This window comes from Globicephala melas, chromosome 4 (assembly GCF_963455315.2).
Source record: "Globicephala melas chromosome 4, mGloMel1.2, whole genome shotgun sequence".
NCBI lineage: Eukaryota > Metazoa > Chordata > Mammalia > Artiodactyla > Delphinidae > Globicephala > Globicephala melas.
Genome location: NC_083317.1, coordinates 142922705 through 142948211, shown reverse-complemented (window position 1 = coordinate 142948211; position 25507 = coordinate 142922705). Strand labels below are relative to the sequence as shown.

General features: G+C 44.7%; 1 protein-coding gene across 2 annotated transcripts in view; it reads right to left on the bottom strand.

Annotated features, from left to right (window-relative positions):
* UBE2E1 (ubiquitin conjugating enzyme E2 E1) overlaps positions 1–22703 on the bottom strand; it is a 76298-nt gene extending 53595 nt beyond the window's left edge. The window contains exons 1-3 of one of the 2 annotated variants that reach the window (XM_060298647.2): positions 22468–22703; positions 21332–21516; positions 17354–17404 (exon numbers count right to left, since the gene is read on the bottom strand). In XM_060298647.2, coding sequence (XP_060154630.1) covers positions 17354–17404; positions 21332–21483 — 203 coding nt within the window. In that variant the 5' untranslated portion in view covers positions 21484–21516; positions 22468–22703. The remainder of the gene's footprint in view (positions 1–17353; positions 17405–21331; positions 21517–22467) is intronic. The other variant, XM_030876326.3, reaches the window with a different exon arrangement.
* Between the last annotated feature and the right edge of the window lie 2804 nt (positions 22704–25507).

Sequence of the window (25507 nt, the reverse complement as noted above, 5' to 3'; positions counted from 1 at the left end):
ACTGGGCTTATTGTGGTCATCATTTCAAAACATATACAAATATCCAATCATCACACTGTATGCCTGAAGCTAATATAACGTTTTGTTTTTTGTGGGTTTTTTTGGCCGTGTGGCATGCAGGATCTTAGTTCCCCGACCAGGGATCAAACCTGTGCCCCCTGCATTGGGAGCTTGGAGTCCTAACCACTGGATCACCAGGGAAGTCCCATGAAACTAATATAATGTTGTATGTCAGTTATACCTCAGAAAGACATACGGGAGGGGGAGGAGAGAGAGAAAGAAAGGAAGGAAGGAAGGAAGGAGGGAGGGAGGGAGGGAGGGAGGGAGGGAGGGAGGAAGAAAGGCAAAGGGGGAAAAAACAAAGAGTTCTGAAGGGCCAGGAAGTAGTTTAAAAAAAAAAAATCATACATACATGATTTTTTCCAAAGATATTTTCTTGGCAAAAATGTTTTTTAAATTATTCTAGAGCCAAAATTCCAGGTGTGCAGCCATCGAGGTAGTAAAAAGGAGAGGGGAGACGGGAAGCGTGTAGCATGTCCACAATCTTACAGCGCTGGGGCTTCTCTAGGAATTCTGAAATAATGGCAAACTCTGGGGCTCCTCTTCCCAGGAACCCAGGTCCAGCAGGGCCAATCAATCCACGGTTTCTCCTTTGCTTTTTTCTGCTTCTCTTTCAGATGTATCTTATTTGTACAAAATAGCAAATGTGGGGATGTAAATGTAGCCTGTGGGGAAAAACAAGCGAGACCCCATTTCTGACCTCGAGAGAAATAGGTCACCTCTCTTTAGACCCCTTTCCCTTCTCGGTTCAGAGCCTCCCAAGGACCACCTTTCCCTTCGACTCCCTCGGTCTGTAAACCCTCCAGTTCATACTGCCTTCCCCTGGTTCACCCTGAGAGGAGAAGAGAAGAGGGAGCAGCTGCCTCTCAGGCCACCCCCCTCCCTCTCCAAGGCCCCTCAGAACCGCTGCAGGGCTTTTACCTCCCAGCCCCCAGCTAACTGCTCCTCTCCCTTCCCCTCCACTCAGTACTGAAAGCAAGGCCGGTATAGGCAGGCTAGTCCCTCCCCCGCAGGTGTGCTGCAACAGGGACTCAACTGGCAATCACTGCGGATCACCGGACAGAAGGTTTAGATGAAAGGGAACTATGGTTAGAAAAAAATCAAACAGTTTTATCTTAGGTCACTAACGAACCTTAATATATACAGTGTCTTGTTCACTACCTGTTTCATGTCGTTTTATGTTGAGAGCATCTATCGGCACACAATCTAATTCAGTGCTATACACACAGAGAGAGACACATAAATAAATGCTCAGCTTATCATTTTAGTCAAATAAAACTTTTCAGAGGCCCACGCACCGCGATGAAGAGTGGCCCCCCGCTTGCCACAACTAGAGAAAGCCCTCGCACAGAAATGAAGACCCAACACAGCAAAAATAAATAAATTAATAAACTCCTACCCCAACATCTTTAAAAAACTTTTCAAATCTTTTTTTCTGATGGTGACCGTTACTCTAATATTTTACTGCAAAAGTAACTTTACATCTATCTGTAATGCAGCAACTTCAATGCCTTTACCAGCAGGTGCGTCACCTAACACTGGTAAATATCCAAAGCATGATCCCATCTTCTCATTTTGATCTAAATTTTAAATCACTAGGTATAGTGCGTATTTTCTTTAATTTTCTTAAAAATTACACCTATATTTAAAATCTTAAGGACAAACATTACATTTACACGAAGTAGCAGAAGTAACTTTGTTTTGTTTCTACCAATGAAAGATTAAAACTGACTGGTTTCATCACTTCAACTTGACTATAATTTCTTAGTGACTGATGTTAACATCTGAAGAAACATTTATACAACTACTGCTAGTCAAATAATTTGTTTCAGTAATCATTCAAACTTTTTAGGCATCTCCTGGTGTTAGGCTCAAGAAATAAAACAGTTGCATTTTAAAGAAAACACAAATAATGGTAAGTGAGTGTGATAAATGCTGTAAAGAGGTAAGTATGAAGTGCCAATGGGGGACAGATGAGAGAGCTGTGTGGGGTGAAGCCCCTTCGTCTGTGCTTTGAAAAATAATAAGGATAGAAATTGGGAGAGAGAACGCTCCAGGGAGTAGGCTGAATGTAGTTAAGTTACGGGCGGGGTGAGGGTGCAGAAGTAACAAGATGAGGATCAAGTGGACTGGAATCAGGCTGTAAAGGATTTCTACATCACATAAAGAACTGGGGTACTTAACTCTAAGGGCAGTTGGAGTCCTTCGATTTTTAAAAGAGGAATGCCATGATGATGAAACCTACATTGGAGAACATACAGAGGGGTAAGTGGCCAGCCTGATGCAACAATGTCAGTGGCTAAGTTGTGAAATAAGCTGTGTTTTAATCTAAACACAGTTCTGTGGAGTAAAAACTGAACAGGCGATATCGTGACGTAAGGTTCAATTCAGGGCTACTGTATGAGCAGGACGGTTAGGCATGCAGGCTTTGAAAGGGTGGGGCCTAAACACAGCTCCCCCAGTTAAGTGACCTTGGGCAAGCTGGGTAACCACTTTAAGCCTCTCCTTCCTCATCCGTAAAAGGGGAGTAACAATAATAATGACATAAGTGTTAGCTGCTATAATCGCTATTTAAGTTTTATTCTATTTTTGAAGTCTGCACAGCATAGAATATTCTATGTATTACATATTCTATGTATTTCATCTAGACGTAATAGGTATGATAGATATATTACATCCAGATAAAACAGAACTCCTATATAAAGAAATGTCAGTGAATCTGTTCATAAGGCCGAAAAAACCCAAACAAACAGACAAAACAAAAACCAAGGATATTTACAAAGAGTATCTCCGTAAGCTCTCTTTTTATGAGTTGGAAATTTTGTCTGAATACAGGCCAAGCACGGTGGTAGATCACTCCTCTACTTAAAACTTTCAATGGCCTTCTACCGGAATCAGTAAGATCGGACCCCTGCCTACCTCATCTTCTACTACTCTTCACCCTCACTCATAACGTCCAGTCTTCTATTTGTTGTCTTTGGGCCTAAAAATGCCATTCTCATGGCTGGGTCCTTGTCATCACTCAGGGCCATCTCCCCCAAGTGGCATCACCAAGGCTCCCACCTGTCCTGTCATTCACTAATGCCATTTCTCTGTTTTAATTTCTTAGTATTGTTACCTGAAATTACTTTTTGGTACATTTTTCCTTCCAGTTTCTTTGATATATAATTGGCATACAGCACTGTATAAGTTTAAGGTGTACAGTATAATGATCTGACTTACACACATCATGAAATACTATCACACAAGTTGAGTGAACATCCACCATCTCATACAGACATAAAATCAAGGAAACAGAAAAAAGTTTTTTTCTTGTGATGAGAACTGTTCTGTACATTTTTAAAACTGTCCCTCCCTCCATACGAATGTAACCTCCACGAGAGCTCTTCCACTGCTCTGTCTTGTGTACCTGGCACGACAGGAAATGCCCACCATGTGTTAGGATGAGCGACTGAATATGGTTGAGGAGCAGCTGATCACAGCTGTGTCTAAAGTCAGAGGGCCATGCATGGAACACACCAGGGCAGACATAGACCAAGGCACCGGCAGTGTTGTCAATGAGCTGTATTGCTCAGCCTGGGTCACAGAGAGACAGGCAGGCGGGGAACACAGGTGGGGCAGGCAGGAGACGCCTTGCCCACCCAAGCTGAGTCACTGATAACCAAGCCAGGCCTCATGTACTTGCAAAACTAGTAATAAGACTGAACTGGAACAAACAAAAATCTGTTATTATTACAGACAATTCTCATGATGCAAATCATGTGCTTTCAGTATGTTACATTATTTTAAAAACTCATTCAAGAAACACAATTACTAATCTAGTGGGCCTGGTAAATACCTGTTGGGGAATGAATCATACTTTCAAAGTTTAGGCCAACAGCAATTCACATATATAGTCTGGATACACACAATCGTATCTCTTCCTCAAAAAGTCAAGTGTCACAAACTATCTGTTTTCTGGCTCGAGTGAGTATGTTCAGAATAGACCGAGAAAACTTCACCCAACTGGCTAACTGTTTTGTTCTGAAGGGACCGGGAGAGGAGGCAGCACAGCGGGCTATGAGGGGCCAGAGATGCCAGAGTGAACCGACAAAGACTGCAACCAGAAAGGGAATCGCAAATTAAGCCTGCGGCAATGTCATTAGTATCTGGAGACTTGAGTTAGCCCTTTCAACAACAAGACAGCATTTCTTCTCCTGCACTTCCAGGTCAAATGACAAGGAGTAAATGTTACCATCAGCAAACCTTACACTTCTCTAGGGGCTTGTGGGATCTCAGAGAAGCTTCAGAACTGGAGGGCCTCACTACCAGGCTGGGAAGTTTAATAAACCTTTGGAAAGCAATGAGAGTTGGACTGTAACAAACCTCTAAATGTAGAAAGGTTTCAAGAATGGCCCTGGAAAAAGACAAACACACCACCAGTCATCTGTGGATGAAAATTCACTCATCTCAGAGTAAACAGGACACAGAAACAGAGAGAGGGAGCATCCAATCCTCCAAGCTACAAAATTTCCATCATAACAATTAATTTGGGCTCCAAGACCTTAATAGCTTTTTAGGGTTTTTTTCATAGTCATGTGTTTTAACTTGCAGGTACTACAGGTACAGAATTTCCTCCCAATATACCTAAATGCAAATAGTTACAGTAAAATACAGTAGAAGAAATCCTTACATCTACACGGAATCCAGCAGTGTGGCCGGACAGAGTGAAAACCAATTTCAGTTTTTGGTTCTACCAAGAATTGCGTCCTTAACATGTGGTTTATTTTAGGACTGGTCCATATCACTCGGCAATGTCTACTATGTAATAAATACATTTTGGATGTGGAAACATCTCCGTATTCTGAGCTACAAAGAAGCAGCACTTTCTGGGGGGGCTGCCAATCTGAAGAATAAAGCTATGCATTGAGGACTTTCCTAAAGTGATTCAGAAAAAGGACCAAGGCCAAAGCAGTATCATATACTATTAAGTAACAGAAGGCATTGCTATCTTTACTCCCAGTCTCTGCTCACACATTACTATAAATACTTAACACACATTTACTGAACTATTTACTGAGGTTAGAGAAAAGTTATCTTTCATGTTTATATAAAAAATCCTCCTGGGTGCTTGTTGTAAAACAAATGTTTTCTTTCAGAGTCTTTGATGTACACCAATTTCAACGATCTCCTTTTCTTTAGGATAAATGTGTTCTAGCAAAGTCTGCTAAGAAATAAAATTTTACAAAGCCAATTCCAATAAATTTCCTTAAAAAACTGAGATGTATTCCCATAAAGGAGGAAGGTTATGAGTGGTGGTAGGAGAAATTTAAGTTATTTGGGGAGCAAAGCGCCATGTAGCCAAAACACTTGCAGCTCCACAAGGTACCATTTGCTTTTCTCTGGCAGTACCTAATGCTTTTGTGATTCCAACGAACACTCTGAACTAGCAGAATGTCTCCCAATCCTGAAAATTTCTAAATTCTACGGTCAACACTCCCAGACCTCTGCTCCCACTTCTCCAGACAGCCTGAGTCACCGACTCACCCAAAGGACACCATTTCCTGGCTACCCGCATCTCACCAGGTGGACCCAGCAACAGGACTGAAGTCTGAAGCTTCACGTCATACAAATAAAAACGGGTTCCTCTGCGTCGTCGATTTTAACTCATAAATTTGTCAAAGTTATTTGAATAGGAGAGATCATGAAAAACTTCTCCTCCAAATACTTATCTGCTATAAGGGCATACGAGAAAATAACCTCTAATTGTCTTAAGATGTGAAAGGTATCATTCATAACCCAAAGGACCCACCTTTGAACACAGCTAATGTCAATGAAGTGTAACGTATTTGTGACGCTAAAATGTAGTGCTTCGACTGACAACTTCTGTGATGTGACGACAAAGACAGCAAGCAGGTCACTCAGGGTGCTTGTGCAGCGCTTCCCCCAACCTCACCCCCAAACCTGAACGGGAATCTGGCGTCGGGACTGCTCTACACAGCTGCTATTTAACCGCACTGCGCTGATGGGAAGAACTAAGATAAACATTTGCACTGTGGGACATTCTCTCATATGAAACTATTAACCACATTCAGCAATCACTCTAGGTGTCTTGACGTCCCCTGACTGACTGTGTGTAATTTACAATTACGTGCCTTGAGAACCAATCTCTGAAAAGGGGATGTCAATTATCAAGTTACACAGGACCCAGAGTGCCTGGGATAATCTGAAACAAATTAATAAAACGTGACGGGTAGATGACTGGAAAGATGATGCTTACATAATGCTTTAAGAGTTCTAGGTACATTCAATGTACCTGGAATTATCCAATTTTAGCTAATGTACCAAAACATTAACATAACAGTCAATCTGAAAAGGATGAAAAAATACTATGATGAATAACTTATGCAGTGTTAAAAGTAAATACGTAGGGCTTCCCTGGTGGCACAGTGGTTAAGAATCCGCGTGCCAATGCAGGGGACAAAGGTTCGAACCCTGGTCTGGGAAGATCCCACAGGCCGCGGAGCAACTAAGCCCCTGTGCCACAACTACTGAGCCTGTGCTCTAGAGCCCGTGAGCCACAACTGCTGAGCCCATGTGCCACAATTACTGAAGCCCATGCGCCTAGAGCCCAGCTCCACAGCAAGAGAAGCCACCGGAATGAGAAGCCCACGCACCACAAGGAAGAGTAGCCCCCGCTCGCCGCAGCTAAAGAAAGTCCACGCACAGCAACAAAGACCCAATGCAGCCAAAAATAAATACATATAACCCCCTCATTCTAGTGCATTCACAAGTGTGAAGAGCACAAAATATTGATGCAAATCAAAGCATGTAAAAACGCTTAAGGATGGCAGCAGCAATGCACTGATTTTCCAATTTATCCACTGCCTAGTATTTTCAAATTAGGTCCAGCAAAAGGGATTCATCAAGATATAATATATGAATCCTGCACTATTTACATATGGTATCCATACCACAATGTTAGCAGTAAAGATCACAAAAGCCTTGAATCCAGTAAAGCAGAACTTTTTCTGGTGGGGGGAGAAAAAAGGAACCCCCTCCAATCCTTTGAGAATTCACTGAAAAAGACAGACCCCCGCCTCCAAGAGAAATAATATACGTTAAGAAATTCTACACTAGTGTAAAAAATCTGGTAATACTGAATCACTTCCCTGATAAACACAACGAAATCTTCTAGTTGGGAACAGTAACACAAACATCTTTTCCTTCTCAAAAATCAGCCCCTCTGTTGGATCTGTCTTGTGAAGGTCACCAACCAATGTGAAGTCATAAAATCCAATGGGTACTTGCTGGTCTTCATGCTCTTCCACCTCAAGCAGGATTACTTCAGAGCTGATCGTCACTCTACCGCAAAACCCTGTCCACTCGCTGCTTTCTGACCCCATGTTCTCCTGATTTTCCTCCTTTCTCTCAGCCTTCTTTGCTGGCTTCTCCTTCAGATTCTACAACCTCTAACTAAAGATGTCCAAGTCTTTATCCTGAGCCCTCTTCTCACTATACCTTTCCTCTCCAGGTGAGCTAGAGGTGTTCCCCAAACATTCAAGAGCCTCTATATACTGACGTCCCCCAAGTGTATACCCATCTCAAGTTCTAATGTGTCTAGAGTTCACGATATTCCTCTGAACTCCAATTACTTACAGCTAACATCTACTTGACACCTTCATTTGGATGTGTCACTGGCATCTATCTCAAACCTAACACATCCATAAAAACCTCATTTTCCTTTCCTGCTTCATCCCAACACACACACACACACACACACACACACACACACGCTTTATTCCAGTAAAACATCACCATCATCTACCTAGTTTCTAAAACCACAGAAACCTGGAGCCATTCTCAGTCCTCTCTCACCTGCCAAATGCAACCCATCAACAGGTCCAGGGGTTCTAAGCCCACCTCCACTGCCACTACCCAAGTCCCAACTACCAGCTGCCTGGAATAAAGCCACACCTTCCTTCCTGGTCACCTTTTATCCAACTCGTGCCTTCCTCCCAGCTATTTCCCACATAGCAAGGAGGGTGGGGAAAGACTTTTAAATCGTTACTTAAATAATGTCACTTCCCTGCTTCCAAACCTTGAATGGCTTCCCACTGTTCCCGCATCATGTGATTCCCGCAGCCCACAGCCTGTGTGTGTGCTTCCCTCTGGGCTGCTCTTCCCAAGGATGTGTTCTGATTTTCACAAGGACATCTCCTTTCTTCTCATCTTTCAGGTCTTTGCCTAAATGTCTTTCTAAGCCTTCTCTAAGTAACCCCCTCCGCGATTTTTCTCTACCACCGCACTGTTAATTTCTCTCCTACGAGTCAATACAACCTGTACTTACTAATCCTCTAACTTTGTTAATGTCTGTACTGCCTACTAAAACTCAAGATGCACAAGCCAGAGGCCAGGTCTGTGGAGTCACCCACAGAGCCTAGCACACAGAAGACACGCCTTGGAGATACTGCGGGTTCAGATCCAGACCACTGCCATAAAGCAATTATCGCAACACAGAGAGTCACACACGCTGTCTGGCTTCCCAGAGCATACATAAGTTACGTTTACACTACAATGTAGTCTAAGTGTGTAACAGCATCGTGTCTAAAAAAGCCACGTAAACACCCTAAACAATACTTAATTGCTAAAAAATGCTGATCATCACTTGACAACGCAAGGTTGTCACAATCTTCAATCTGTAAAAGCCGTGGTATCCGTGAAGCGCAATGAAAGGTCTGCCTGCGTTGGAAATGAATCCGATCTCATTCACTCACACTGCTGTCACTCTTCCACAGCACTGCTTCCTGACTACAATTCTGACTCCTTGAGCTGTACCCTCTCTAAAATTTTTCTTTGAGTCATTCCAAGCTGCTCCATCTATTGCTATTTGAAAATGTGTTTCAATGTCTTCTTCTATAGAACTTATTTTGGGTCCATCCCACATCAATTTTCCATCTATCAAGTTAAATAGATACAAACACCCAATTTCCTGGTCTTACACATAACGGTCATCATTTCAACGGTGGTCGACCCTACTGGGACCTCTCATTGACTATTACTATTTAAAACTTAGTACTGACACAGGTCACTATAGACAATGAGAGGTGACACCTGCAACAAATGCAATGCTGATGCTATGTAAGAGCTGGATAACACAGTCTCTCTATTCTGGCCTGGTCACGTTCTGGTTCACTTTCTCATGTTCAGGTTCTTCAGAAAGCAGACAGAGGTCAGTTTTTGACTACTTTGTTAATTCAAGTATTAGGGAACAGTATGCTGCTTCAAGTAGCAAAACCCAGTGATAGCTTTCAGTTATGTCTGACATATGAAAACTGTTGGCTCTGTAGGACTTTCCTGACTGAGTGAGACATCACTCTGGCCTACAAGTCTGTCATCTATGCAGTGTGGCATGGACTCTACAAGCAATTCACTGTCACTCGCATGTATGTTTCAAGAAAGGAACCATTAGCACACAGCAGTTCCTGGATTACAGTTCTCCAGCAAGGAGCTCTGATGAGCCTCTTAGCCTTTAGAGTAGGAAGTTTCCCAGAGGATTAGAAGCGTATTCTGACACCAGTTACTAGGCCCTTTGTTTCACGTTAGAGCATGACTGCATAAGAGAGGCTGGATTAAAAAAAAAAAAAAAGAGGCTGGATAAGAATGGGCCCATTATGAAGCCCTGTCTCACTCCACTGATGATGGGGAATGTGTCAGATGTCTCAGGCGATGCCAGCATCTCCGACATAACCCACTCTGGAACAGCCCTGGGATGTGAGGAACGTCTCCGGAAAGCCCAATTTACTTAGCACTCCTAAACCCATACTCATTTGTTGGCAAACAATAATCCTAAGAAGTCAAAGCATGCAAATCAGAGGTACTGGCATTTTCTGTATACATCTTCCCAATCTAGCCCACAGCACCATCTTTTGTATCACACTGCAGTCCAGAGCTCCTCTGTGATTCCGGGAAGGTGAAAATTGCCAAAAGCGCTTGGGTGCCAACTTGGAAAGACTGCCAGCGACGGACAGCAGTAAAATGCAACAGCAATTTCCCCAGCTCTTGCCATTATTTTCTGAAGAGGGTAATGAGGACGTTCCATTAAATCATCAGACCCAAATTAGGTTTTTGTGTTTGTATTTTAATTTAACAAATATGTATTATTGTTTATCCACTCTCTCAGACAATGTCGGGATGCGAAGACATAACCCCTGCTCTCAAGGAACTTGAAGTCTCCCGGGAAAGAACAAACCAAAGAACACTGGGGACAGATGTTGGTTTTCAAGTAGCTGGACTGTTAGTCAAGGACCACGAAGGCTTCCAGTCCTCTAGAAACCGTCCCTCCATCATCAAGTTCAGGCCACCGGCCTTCCAAAATACACGCTCTCCACTTACAGCCTCAATTCTATATTCTACTACCTTCTCTACAATCGTGTTCAAAAAACACTGCATCTCCCTCTCTCGCCTTTTCACTTTTTTCCTCTCACTCTGCAAAGCATAACTTTAACCTTAACCTCCCCTAGGGCTCGCAGCTCTCCTCCTACCTTGCGTCTTTTTTCTCCAGGTCCTCTCTGCTTTCCCATCCCTCGTCTGCGGCATCCTTCAGAGCACAAGTCTCAATTCTCCTCTTCCCTGGGTGACAGGGTGTATGTACTTTATCACCCACTTTCAAATCTAATGTAGACCCTCAAGGCCGGTTCCAGCCTCAGCCCCCAGCCAGCCCACCTCAGATTCAACGCATGGAAACCTAAACACACGAGTGTCACGATGCCTGTGCCTCACTTTCAAATGGTTCCGCAAAAGTAAATATATGGAGATGGGACCGAGGCAAAGCAAATACGGTGAAACGGGCGCGGCTGACGTATCAGGGTGAAGGCTGCTGTTCCCTGACGTATTCTTTCAACTCTTCTGTGGTTTGGAATTTTTCAAATTTAAAAAGTTGGGGGAAAAAACAGGTAGGATCAGAATCAAAGACAGAAATCATGGCTCATGCCTTTTAGGGAGTTTATAATCTATTTAATTTGTCTAGTCTAAAAGTAGGCTAGGTAGATCTGCGAGTTCAATGACGGATTCGTAATAAGCTCAAACGTATAATCGAAACGCAAGTATTTTCCGAGCGCCTACTGCGCAGCAGCAACATGCTAAGCATTGTGCGTGGCCAACAAAGCACATTATTACACCTTGTCTACGGCTGCTACTGGCGCCACCACCTTCCCCGACACCCAAAGACCCCTGACTCCTTTCAAGTCCTCCACATGTAAATCAGCGGCCAAGTTCTCTGATTCTACTGCTGTCCATCTCTCTCCCCTCTCCACTTTGCTGGCCACCACCAGTCCCCAACCCAGGCCCACCTGGCCTCCCACCTGGACTAATGCAGCAGCAGCTCCACGCAGCCCTTGCTCTGTCTCTGTCCAGATGCTCAGCTCTAACTGGGTTACACTTCCAGCTCAAAAGGGTGTCAGCTGTTCTCCGGTATCAGTAAAACACGTTGAAGGCCCCCCGGTGACACTGAGGACGCACGTTTTATCCGTTGGTTCCCCCGCTCTTTCCCGTCCTTGGCTGCAGGTTGATTCCCTGCCGCCCAGCAGCACCCTCGTGCCTTTCCTCTGCGATGCCTTTGCTTGCGCTGGACTCCCCCCACAGGTGTCCCTCACTCTTCCCACCCACTTCTCATCTCCTCCCCTGCTCCAGACACACCCCCCCGCACCCGGGTCAGAGTAATATGTCACTCCTCTGAACCTTTAAAATATGTTATCTGCATTTACTAATACTTTACAAGTAACTTTCGCGTTTCCAAGTACGATCCCAAATCTGTACGGGCATTTCTCACCATGCTTACTAGACAATGAACTCCTTGAAGGCAGTGACTTTTCACACGTGACAGGCACTCATGGTCTGTGACAGGAACCTAACGTTAGCATCCTGTACATGAATCCCAAAAAACTGAAGTGTTGCCTCCTAAACTATAAGCAATTTTCCCTCAAAATACCGATAACATTTTAACAGCAGTATAGTCTTTTTTTTTTTTTACTTTTTTGGAGTGGTAAAGTATATAACATTTGCCATTTTTAACCATTGGAGAGTGTACAATTCAGTGCCATTAATCACACTGACAACGTTGTGCAACGATCACCACTATCTGTTTGCAAAATTTTCATCACCCCAAACAGAAACCCTGTCCCCATTAAGAAATAACTACCCATTCTCCCCTCCCCCTCCCCCGGAAACCTCTCATCTTTCTGTCACTATGAATTTGCCTATTCTAGGTATTTCATGTAAGTGGAGTCATACAATATTTGTCCTTTTGTCTAGCTTATTTTCCCCAGTGTAGTATTTTCAAGTTCATTCACGGTATAGCATGTATCAGAACTTCATTCCGTGGGACTTCCCCTGGTGGTCCCGTGGTTAAGACTCCGCGCTTCCACTGCAGGAGGTGTGGGTCCAATACCTGGTCAGGGAACCAAGATCCTGCCTGCCATGCTGTGCGGCCAAAAAAAAAAAAAAAAAATCATTCTTTTTAATGGCTGAATAATGTTGCATCATGTGTATAGACCACATTTTGTTTATCCACTCATCTGTCGACGGACACTTGGTTGTTTCCACTTTTTGGCTACTATGAGAAGCTAGGAACACTGACTCAATATTTGTTTGAGTCCCTGTTTTCAATCCTTTTGGGACTACACCTAGGAGTAGAATGCCGGGTCATACAGTAATTTTTTTTTTTTGGCCGCGCCTCTCGGCACGCGGGACCTTAGTTCCCCGACCAGGGATGGAACCCAGTCCCCTGCAGTGGAAGCACGGAGTCCGAACCACTGGACCGCCAAGGAAGTCCCCCTACGGTAATTCTTTTTCACTTTATGAGAAACAGCAGCAGTACAGTTTTACAATCCACACACGTGGTCATTCGGTAAAGCACAACAGCCACAAGAGCTCCTACTCACTTAGGAAACAATTCAGTTTTAGACAGATTTCCTTCCTCCCTACCCACTCGGGCCCCAGGTGATGATCTAATTTCAGGAACCTGACCCTGCTCTGGGTGCCACTTTGATCTGTTGCCACGCCAGTCTCCCAGTTCTCACTATTTTTCCACACTACCTTTTGCACACACAGGGAAGCACACTGTAGTAGTAACTCTCCAAATGACAATTATGATGATACTGAACATCATTCAGATGCTGGAAGTCACACTGATATCCTTAAGGCATTAGCAGATGAATGAAAGATACATAAAAGGAAGGACATTTTTTAGCAGGTAAGATGATACAGGGTTTTGTACAGGATGACTTCTGCTGAACCCAATTCTTAAACCCAAACAAGTATACAAAACATGCTAAACTTGGACGAGATGTATAAGCCTTTACTGTTGTGAGAAAAGGATCATCTCTTTTCACTCCAAGGTTAGCAGCCTGGGATTTCTAAACTGACATCTCATGATTATTACCAACAATGCCAGGAGATTTTATAAAACCACAAAATACGACAATGTAAATTCACAGAAACAATCTGTGCTAACTTGGAGCATCTCTGTGCAAGGGGCAGGATCAGAAGAGGTCATGAGGGGGATCCTTCCACTTTTTACTCCACAACTTCTGCATTTCAAAAACACACATTCTTATATCATAATTGTGTAATGGCCTAAAATTGTATTTAAAATACAAGCAATAAAAGGCAATGTTAGGAAAAAAGATGAGCTATTAAAAAGAGCTAAATGGGCAGTTCCAACAATGTCACCATCTAACACAGTCAGAAAACTCTAATCTCATTTGAACTTTACAATGCTATGAGGTAGGCCAGCCAGGTATTCAGCCCTTTTAATAAATGAGGAAAAGATGGTTGAGAAAAAGCTTCTTAGACAACTACTTGACATTTTTTTTTAATGCTCTTCATGTGAGCCTTTACATCATCTTTAAAAATGGGCGATTTAGCTGTAAAACTTTAAAACCAACTATATCTGATTACATTCTAGTTCTCCCCCCAAAATAAAAAGCATTGACTTAGTTAGGTTTATATATTTAGGAAACAGAAAAATAATGGTCAAAATGTAATAAAGTAATATAAAAGGAAATCTTACTTTTATTATCCTCCACCATGCTTGAAATGTTTAATGACTTCTTGAAGACACTTTGTCCTAAACAGAACCCCCTCCCAATCTTAATTTTTAGGTTTCGAGGCACTAAGTGAGCATTTACTCATAATTCCAATATATCTATTAAGTGAAATCTGAAGTTTAAAGGACTTGGGCAAAATGTGTCATTTATTATATGCAGACATACTGCCTACAGACATTTATGGCTACAGGTTAGTTACATAGCTATAACTAGTCAATTAAGCAAAGCGTGAGCCCCAGGCTATAAATAATAGCTACAAAACCGACTGTAGTGGCCCAGAGTTCACCAGCTATCTAAAAGGCATAATTTTACAATCCAATGCTGTAGGAAATCATTACAGTAATTAAGACAGCATTTTTTCCCTAAATGATTAAGAGTCAAAATGCAGGGAAAAAAGCCTAACAACCAAAAGCATGGTACATGAGTTGAGAGACTATTACATCTGTACATATAAATATAACCAAACAGTCCAGAGATACCAAGGAATGTGACTTAAATGGCAATATACAGCAACTTTTAAAATTCACTTAAAATATTTCTGACCTCGTAATTGAATATATTCCACATTTTGTTCTAAAAAAATCTACTCGACATAATATAAAACACTGAGGATTTAACTTGATGTGCTCACACATTATAACTTTTTTAGAAATTGCATTTCACACAAGTTTTGAAGTTCAATAACTTCGAATTCAAATATTTTTGCCAAGTGCTAAAATTACTGAACACATCCAGTACACCTTCAGAAGGCACTCTCCCATTGATTTGCAACAACCAATGGTTTACTGAGAGGTTCCTATATGTCCACTGCTGTATTTTAATAAAGTAATGTGTTTAAATTTAAAACCACACACTGAATACTGACTGAAGAAAGGCAGTTCTACAAAAGCTCAGGGTATAAAACACGTTAATTGAAAGCTAATTATTTAACTCATTCAAAATATAATTTACAATTGGTGAAATTACAACTTCATAAGAACCAAGCTTTCATGTAGAATAACATTAAGTACAAAAAAATGCACACATTCAACAGATCACTTAATTCACATTTTAATTGGAAGCTAATTTCAAAAAGTATCTGCAAATTATCCATTTCCATCTGAAACAATGTACATTAAAACAGTAAATAACTCCATCCTATAAGGTACCAATACAAAACATAAAACCAAACTCACCTAAGTTAGCTGAATATCGGGGTTACTACATAACATTCTGTCAGTAACGCTAGTAAGCCAACCAAAAGTAGAAACTGCAGTTCATATTACTTAAACAGCCCTACTGAAGAACGTCTTCAGAAAATAAAGCAGTTTTTACTTTTAAAAGTCTACATAACACACGCTTCTCTCGCAAAATAAAAATGCCTGGTGTTCTCTCTGAAATCAAGAGATATTTTTTCAAAATGTTTTAAGTATGTCGAAGTTTGTCTCCTCCCCCCCCCCCAATATCCATCCAGTTTGGTGCTTCGCCTGACCCACAGGTGATGGTCAGAGGTTTCACCTTGAAGGGGTAATTAGGAGGGTTTTCCAAGGATAAGAAGTTCTACATGTTCAGCAGCACATATCTCTCACATGGGAACTCAGCTAAAATGGTATGAAATAAAAGTATACTTATCTGATTTTTTTAAAGTGATTAATTCCATGAAAACCTTCAAATTGCTCACAATTTTAAATTTCATTGCACTTATAAGAAAGCCATTTATGCCTTGATACATGTTATAAGTTTTGAAACCATGCTTTAAAAACTTGATAACTTGACCAGCTAAAGCTGTCTGAACTCACAAGAGACACATGGAAGAGACGTCATACCAGACAGGGGCAATAAGTACACAGCACAGATCTACCACGGGGAAAGCCCATGGATTCAACACAACCAACCAAGGGAAGCTCCAGGCCTCCATCAGAACAACGATGCCACTAAAATGAAAAACGAAACCACCCCAGCCCTAAGCCTGACCCATTTCTCCACTGTTCAGGACAACAGTCTGAAAAGATTCTTAACAGCCATAAGAGAAATCCTCCAGAACGATTAACTGGTTACAAACTATAGTTTAAGAGCATTTCAAACTGAAAATGACTTACTTTCCTTACAAAACAGGGACAAAATTTTACTAAAGAACATCCCACATCTGACCAACATTAAGAACATGTTACCAAAATGGCAGTATTAAAGCTTCCATTTACTCCATTAACCATAGTTTAGAAAGTTCAGTGTTCATAAGCAAAATATTTCATTTCGCTTTTCAATATTCCTGAATATTTCCACAGGCTCCCTTTAAATTCTGTGTAAAGCCACTGAATATTTTCTTGTGGGTAACAAATTCTTCCTCTACCTCTACAAGTTTAGGACACTTCTGAAACCTCACATCCCATTCCAATAACAATCCTGAGAACTGAGAATGAGATTAACTGTTATACTTAATTTTTAAACTATGGGAGTAATAGAATGGAACAATTAATCTCTCTCAAATGGCTCTGTTGTAATTTAAGTCCCTCCTCACTTCACTGCTGATTTAGTAAAATCATCAAGTCTTCCACCTTGACTCAACAGTGACCAAATGGCTATTCTAAATAAAATCATCACCAAATCCTTCAAAAGCTGGTATCAAATTGTTTTGAAACTGAAACACACATTATGTATACAGTCTAAATAAAGCAATTTCTAGGAAAAATATCCCCATGGAAGAGTTTAAATCTATACAATAATTTAAGGCAAAACCTTTTTATCAAAGCCACAAATTATGTCCTGAATAGGTCTGCCCAAAGTCCAACAAAATTTATAGAAGTTTGAGGATCCAGTGCTTGATTTAACTCTATGCTCTATCAGCTTAGTAGAGAGCATGAATAACAGATTAAGACAGCAAAGCAATTTTCTAAACTAAAATGTACCTAAGCATCTAAAAGGTTTTACATCATCCTTGATGACCTATCAAAGATCCCTGACCAGGCGATCATACATCTTTGAATTCACTTTACACATACGTACAAGGGTCCACTCCAAATAAATCCACCACTTCTCTTCGACATGAGACTGCATGGTCAGACACTCATCAAAACGTTATATTCAGGTTATTCAATTTCAGCTGTTAACTTTATGTCAGCACCCAAACAAGCATTAACCAAACAACAGAAGCAAAAGTTTATAATGACGAGAAAAAAAACCTAAAAGTTTAAACAGAAAAAAAGGAAAAAAATGTAAAAGGAGCTCACCTGCAGTTGGGTGGAGGGTCTAAAGTGATGTCCGCCAGCTCCTTCTGAATCCTGGAGACAGGAAGCGAAGGGGGGAGAGAGAATCAGGGGTGGGCGGCCGCCCCGCAGGGCAGACAACCCCCCCCCACCCCGCCGCCGCGGACCGAGCTGCCGGGGAACAGGACCTGCACCCCGCGAGGAAAGAACCGGCCCTCCCCCGCCCTGGGTTCGAATCCCGCCTCACGCACTACGGCAGGGCTATTTCTCACCAATTTCCACTTAGGAAATCGTTTTGAAGCTCCTCACTCGCAGCTAGTTTCCGGAATTGTATCACAATGTGGGGGGGGGGGGCGAGAGAGCACGTCCCCACCACCACCCCGGAGCCCGCGGTCGCCCCCCCACCCAGCACCTCAGGTTCCCTCCCCCCCACAGAGCGCCCTCCATCCCGGGCCGCCGGGCACCTCGGGTGCTCCCACCCCACAGAGCGCCCCCCCCCGGCAACCGGGCACGGGCACCTCGGGTGCTCCCCCACCGCAGAGCGCCCCCCCCAGGCCGTCCGGCACCTCGGGTGCTTCCCCCTTCCCCCCCAGAGCGCCCCCCCAGGCCGCCCGCGTCCCCGGGGACGAAGCCAACATGGCCGCTCCCGGCGAGGCCCGCGGGCGCTGGCTGACCAGCCGCCGCCGTCGGGCTGGGGGCGGCGCGAGCCGCACGGCGGACCCCGGTGGGCCGCCCCGCCCCCGCCGGCGACCCCGCCCCCCTGCCAGCGCGCACGCCGGCCGCGGACGAAGCCTCGGGCCAGGTTGGGAACCCCACAGCTCGCCCGCCGCCTACCTCCCGGACACCCCGGCCCGCGGCCCGCACAGGTGCACCGGCCGCCCTCTCGGCTCACCTGCCCGGCCCTGCTCTAGCCCGGACACCCTCTCACTTCTCTTGGGCCTGCACCCCACACCGGCTCAGAACCCGGGACCCCCACCCAGTTTCCCAACTCCGCAACGGCCCGCGACGCTACAAAGAGCCCATCCCCCACCCCTAGGCCGACGCCACCCGGCAGTTCACACCGAGCCATGGCCTTTGTCTTCAGCTTACCTAGGCGCTTCGAGCATCAATTCCTACGACAAAGTTTGAGGACTTTAAGCCTCCTCCACCTTCTAAATGGAGCCTTCTATTTTTATAACCTTTCCTGCTCCTATCATATAAAGCCCTAAAGGGCTACGTTACAACTTAAAAATCTCACCGAGGCAGCACAGTAGTAAAAAACTCACACACACACACACATACATACATACATAAAATCGCAATGGATGCTTTTCTCTTCCCAGAGGTTTTCTGAAGATAGAAAGACAGGCTGGCTAGATGCAATGAGGAATATAGGTTTCAGAAGACACTGTTCTTTCCATTTATAAGTAAAGAGAAATTTAATTCTGATTGGGGTGCTGATTAGGGAAGTTCTTTCAACTTTCCTATTGAAGGACATTTCCTGTCCCCTACAAATTCTGGTGAACTTTAGAAAGGGCTTTGCTCACTACTATCTCTGATACCTACTTAGCTGTGTCCTGCTCAATTCTATTGCTATCAATTATCATTTCAGTTCGGAGACCTTGGCATCCCTGCTGTTTGACTCATTATTGCATGTCAGACTAAAAGTTTGGAACCCTGGCTTCCTGATCTACTAGAATAACTGTATATGTTAAGACCTATGTACACGGGCCAAAATAACCTCCCCCTGAGCACAACTTTTATAAAAACACACATTGACTTCACTTCTCCTTGTCAACCCAACCTCTCCCTATAAAACATTCACTGAAAAGGTAGCTGCTTCTTTAATACCTAAAAAGTATAATGCCAGACAGCTTTGTCCACTTCATCTCTACAACCAACACCCGCACCGTTTCTAGAGTACTGGTAAAAGATTCGTAAGAGTAACCCACACATACATTCCAGAGTCATTCTTGTCCACACCACCCTTGATGGGGGCTTTTCCTTTACGCGTGGACTCAAAACCAACATGCCGTTTCCAACATGCAGTTAAGTAACCTTCCGTCTGCCAATTCAGGTTTCTCTTTCATTCTATCTCCTGGTGTATGTGCCTTTTGCAATTCTATGGGCAACACCCACCTTCCAAATCAACCCATTTCCCAGAGCAGCATCTATAGGGTCCCACTACCATGACTTTTCCCCTTATTCTTTCCTGGATACACTGTCCCTCTCCACTTCTTTACCTTTACCATTAACCATAGCTCTGCTTTGCACTAACAGCCACTCTCTCAGCAAGATTCCCAGGGAGCTAAAGCTGATGTTAACTTTATATATAAAAGTACCATTGGTAGCTTCCCACCTTTCATTTGTTTTACACCTACCATCTCTTTCTCAAGCATTTCCAAATGAGTTTTTAACCTCCTTAGCATATATGGACAAACTGTGTCTAATGAAAAAAATCCCCTCTGTAATTTGCTGACACAAAGTAGACTATTTTATATTTGATGCCTGTGCCTTTAATCCCCAAATATATTCATGTACACCAGGGATATGCAGCAAAATATGAAAATACTAATGACCTAAAGCACATATTCTACCTTTAGGTCAGGCCAAAAGCTGCCCCAGCTTGGACGGGGAGCCCAGAAGCTGGGATGGGGGGGGCGGTGACTAAGGAAAGCCCCATCCAAAGTGGGCAGGGTAGAAACCAAAATTCTGGGGGAGAACCAGCACAGGGCTAATCAAGGAGAGCCAGTCAGGACTCCTGGGAAGCTGAGACGCAATCAAACTAACCCTCTGAAAATGAGAACAATCTTGCCAAGACATCTTGCCACTTAACTCTACACCTCTACGCTGTTTGCAATAAGCTGAAGTCATTCCTTCAACCTCCTATGGTCAGGTCACCAAAGCACTTTACCAACTTTCCAAATTTCAAGTCAGGGAGAATGACAGGACAAACTTTCAAACTCTGAGAGTTTTGGCTCACTACTCAGTGGAGAGATCTAAAGCCTCATGTTCCATTTTATTTTACATTCTTTAAGACAGATATCTCTCTCTAACCTACCATTTGGATTCCTTACTATCTTTCTGGTTTGCCACTTTAAAGTTTAATGACTGTACACCTGACAGCAGAAGGATTTATGAAAAGGTATGAGGGTTCCCAGGAATCTGCTAGAGATTACTTTAAGCGTCATGGGATCAGAGGATACTGCTACTGAAAAAAGATTAAGGTAAAAGGTAGCTTCTTCCAGAGACGTAAGAGGAAGAGAGGAAAGAAAAAGAGCCACTGCTTGACTTCAGCTTGAAAACAAAAACCAAAAAACAACTGTACAGCCTAAGAGAAAATAGCATGAAAAAAATGTGAGTTCCCCTGAAATTTGGCAAACTGAAGTTCTGAAAGAGAACAACAAAGAATCCCCCAAATAGCCTAAATAACCATTTTACATCGTTTATTGATTCATCCACTTGCCTCAACTCTCTAAAGCAGAAACATCTCTTTAAATTCCATCTGAAAACATCTATCTCCACCTATTACATGTTTTACTCTGCTAATGTGAGTTAGTTATTCCTCATGCAATTTGTGAAACAGATCATATGTGCAACAGGTGAGAAGGAAGTAAAATGGTAATAGAATTCGCTGTGCTAGAGCTGTCCGGGCAGGTATTAGTAATAAAGTGGGATGCCAGCCTTGCGGAGGGTCACAGATTAGTGATTATAATAGGACAAGTCATCTGAAATCAGACTTGGGGGTCGCTAATAATACTAACAAGGATTCTTACAAACTGCAGCAAGATATGGGAAAGGCAAGCCACAATAGCTGCATGTGGACCATGATTAAAAGAGAAAACAGAAGAAGCAACAGAGAAAAACCATTAGGGCTTCCAAGGCCCTCTTTTTCCTTTTTAAAAACACATAACCCGTGGGGAGCGTTTAAGCTACCCTCCTTGGAGGCAGACCAAATGCAGCAAGAGGCAGTCCATTCGGGAAATAGGAAGCCTGCTGGCGTTGGGGGGTGGGGTACGGTACCTCTTGGCGCTGGTGGAGAGGAGTTTGGAGTTTTTGCTCATGCTGACTTTACTCTCCTTCTTCTTGGGGGTGTTTGTTTCTTTCTCGGTTTGCTGGTTGGAGGACGATGATGAGGAGGAGCTGGTGCTGGCCCTCGAATCGTCATCCGACATAGCGAACCCCCCACCCCACCCCGCAAACAGCCCCTGCAGGGGGAGGGAAACAAAACAGAAACACAAAAACCATGCAGCCAGTGTACAGAAGGAACTCGGGCGCTGTCAGGAGGGCTTTGGCCCGGGGTGCACCCGGCCGCCCACCGCCCTCCACTCGCTTTCCAAAGTCTTCAGGCCCATCACGGCTTTTGCAAATCGGACGTTGCTTGTTTATCTCTGGCCCCAACTGGGGGACGCGGTGGGAAAACGGTCGGGGGCGTAGCGAGCAGCCCCTCCCTCGCCCCCCGGGGCTCCCCTCGAGGCAGGGAGGGGAGCAGCCGGCCGGGCGGGGGCGCGGGGCGCCCGGCCGGAGCGGGCAGGGAAGGTCCCGGCGACCGGCCGACCGGCCTCGGGCTGTTTTTTCGGCGGCTTTCCGGGGGTCGCGGGGGACCGGGGGGCCGGGAGCGGAGTTTGGCGAGGTCGGGAAGAGAGGAGGGCCGAGAGGAAGCCGAAAGGGGGTGGGGGGACGGAGACGGGGAGCGGGTGCCCGGGTGGGGGAAGGGAGAGGCCAGCGGGGGGGCCGAGGCGGCGAGGCCCGAAGCCCCCGCCGCGCCCCGACGCCCCTCCGCGCCGCCCGCCCCTCGGCCGTCCGGCTCGGGGCTGCGCGGCCGGGGCGGGGGTCCCGAGCACACGCCCGATCGGCACCCCCGGTGGGGGGGGGACTCGGCCTCCTCGGCAGAGGAATAACAATGAGCCCGTCAGCCCCGGAGGGGTTAATCCCCGCGGGCCCCCGCCCCGGGGGAAAACGGGGCTCCCCTGCCTCCCCTCCCCCGCTCCCGGCCCCCTCGGCGGCCAGCGGGGGGCTCCCGGGGCAGCGCTGACAGTTCGAGCCTCGGCGCCCCCCCGCCCCCGACGCGGGCTGCCCCCGCACCCCATGCGGCCCGGGGTTCCCTGCCCATCCCCCGCGGGCGGGCCCGGCCCCTCTCCGACCCTCCGGCCCCGTACCCGGCGGCGAGGAGTGTCCCCAAGGCCCGGCGGCGCGGCCGGGGGGCGGCTGGCGGCGGGGGGGATCCCCGTACCTCTCTTTGTGTCTGGCTGCTCCGTGCCGCCGCGGCGGCTGCTGCTGCGGCTGCGGCTGGGCCTGGCCACTCGTGTCTCTCTCTCGCTGGGAGAGAAGCGGAAGTGCAGCAACAGCAACTATTAAACAGGCAATGGCTTCCCCCAGCCACACACGCTCGCACACACTCCTCCTCCTCCCCGCCCCTCCCCCACCGGCCCGGTCCCACCCACCCGCGCTCCCCGCCCCCTGGACACCTCCGGCGGGTCGCGAGCAGCGCTCGGGGGACCCCGGGAAGCCCAGCGCCCTCACCACCCGGGACCCCGAGCCAGCGGGCGAGGGCTGTGAATTTCCTCTCAAGTGGTCTGGGGACCCCCGGCTCCTGGGCTGGAGCGGGGAAGCCGTTTCGAGACGGGGGGGCGGGGGGGCGCCGGGAACTGTATGGAATAGGGCAGTCACGAGAGTCAGTTCTTCCCAAAAGGGCTTCTGGAAGGGGCGGGGATGGCAAATTGGTAAGAAAAAAAAAAAAAAAAAAGATGGTAACCTGGTGGCCAGGACTTTGGACTACAGAATGCCCGGGAACTCCTAAAAAAGTGATCAGCTTAAGGGGGAAATTAGAAATCCTGCAACAGGGTTTCCTGTGGGCTGACCCTGGCTTCTCCCTCTGGCAACTTACCTTCCAGGAGCAGAGGTCGGTTTAGGCACGCCTGTGAGAAAATCCCAAGATAGGAGTTTTCTGCTCAGGCACGTGCAATTTTACGATTGTGGATTCTTCCAGTCACTTTTTATAGAAAGAGGTGGTGTTTTATAAAAGGGATACAAAGGATTTCGTGACAGGTAAAACCAACCGACTGTGACAGCCTCACAAATGCGAGAAATCAATGGGAATTAACCCTCTACTACTGAAGGAGACTGGATTTAGAATTTTTGGTGTCGGAAATTGGATTAAAGTTTGGGGGCCTGCTGTACCTTCTGCAGCGGCGATATAAATGCTATTCAAATAATCATAATATTTCTATAATAGTCCTAATTCTTCTGAATTGTTCCTTATTTAGTATTTTTACGAAGATTGATTTTTTTAAGATTAAGCCATCAAATTACAATTTAGTTTCTCACTTATTGGTCATTTCAGTTGAAGGGAATTGAAGAGATAGGTGCGGTGTCACACATACTAGGTCTGGTGCTTTCAGCAGCTGTCCAGTCAGATTTCCATGGGCCACCCTAAATTGTCTCATTCAAATTACCATCCTTTTCCATGGCAACAGTGTGGCTTCAGTTACCACAGGACAACACAAGCTATAAAGCCGGTGGCATATCCACTTCTTACTACCACCCACCTCAACCCCTTCTAGCACTCAACAGGAAACTCCAACTTTATTAAGACTCAAAGTAATTGTGCAGACTTCTTGTTCAATCCTTACCAGGAAAGCTGTATCTACCAAGAACTGTCATAGAATCAAGGGGTCCAAAAGCTGAGAAAAACCCGTCATCGTTTCAGCCTCCTACCTCGGAGCAGTCCCTCAGTCACTCAAATGCCTAGAAATTTTGAAAAGATGCCAGGCGTGTGTTTGCTTTCAGGAGTCTTGGTAGAGGATATAAAAATAATAACATTTCCTGTTGTATGTTATTTGAAAACAACGCCCCCAAATCTCCTTAAAGCCAGGTTGTATACTTTTTGTACTTCCGATAAAAAAAAACATAAGTTCGAGATAAAACAATGAGCAAACATGAAAAAAATAATCTGAAGACAGTTATTAAAATTGAGACTTCCTCTTACGAAAATTTTGGGTTCCTGATACTTTAAAATACATGTCCACACTGTGAGTACAACCAGTAAAAACTCATATATGTATCAAGACGAGAGCTGGCAGAGAATACAGGAGAAGAAGAGGTTTGATTTGCTGATGTGACTGGGACGGTGGATGAATTTTTTCTTTAACTTTGGTTGGCATAAATCATATATTTGGATACTAACTATAATAATACTTTTAAAAAAACTGAACGTAGTATTTTGTGTTGCATTGTTGATGCTTGGATGAGACTGGTCCCTGGGGAAATACATCATGTAATGGGAGGGCCCCTCCTCTATAGGGAAGCGCTTTCCCAAGCTAGTCTGGAGGGACACTAGCTCTCTTTTGTGTACTAGTCTTTCTTATCTCTAACCCTGGTTAGTGCTTTATGGTTCGGGAATGACCTGCCGAGGGGGAATGATAACCTCAAAATGTTTAGAAAAGAATCCGCTGCTCTCGAAAGACTATTCTTTTATATTCAGATTATTTTACATGTACAGTTGTCTCCGTCATAAAAAAATAATAATTCATTTGTAATCTTCTAGCTCTCTACTTATTAGCTGCAAGGCCTAAGGAGATAAATTGACCTCTGTAAGCCTCCCTTTCCTCAGCTAAGAAGGGCAGTACCTGCGCTGTACTCGCTGGTCGGTTGTAAGAAGGATCAAATGTGTATAGTAAAAAGTGGTTTATTAACTGTTACTCAGAGTATTAATAATCCCACCCTTATTTTACTTCTCAGGAATTTTGTTAGGACACGGGGTCTTTATGACTTAGAATTGATGACAATATAGGAAACCTTCTAAGAGAAAGATCGGGTTGAGGAATCACAGGATTTTATTTCCAAGAAGGGGCCTAAGATAGCTTTGAGTTCAGACTCCTTATGTTGCAGATGAAGAAATTAAGGCAAAGGAAGCCACCGTGTCTTGTCCAAGGTCAAGCAGTAAGTCAGTGGCGGAATTGTGACTGTGGCCCATGATGACTTTGCCAGTCCTGGCAATGCTGGGGGACGGGGGTGGTGATGGAAAGAGTCTCAATTACACTGAAGAACAATATATTAAATATAAAAGAATTCTGATAATATTTTAAAGAACATATTAACAATCAAGACAGGTGGGAAAGTGGAAAAAAATGGAAGCGAGTGAAGGGAATCACTGAATTTATAACATTGACTTGAATCAATTAATGACCCCTATTGAAG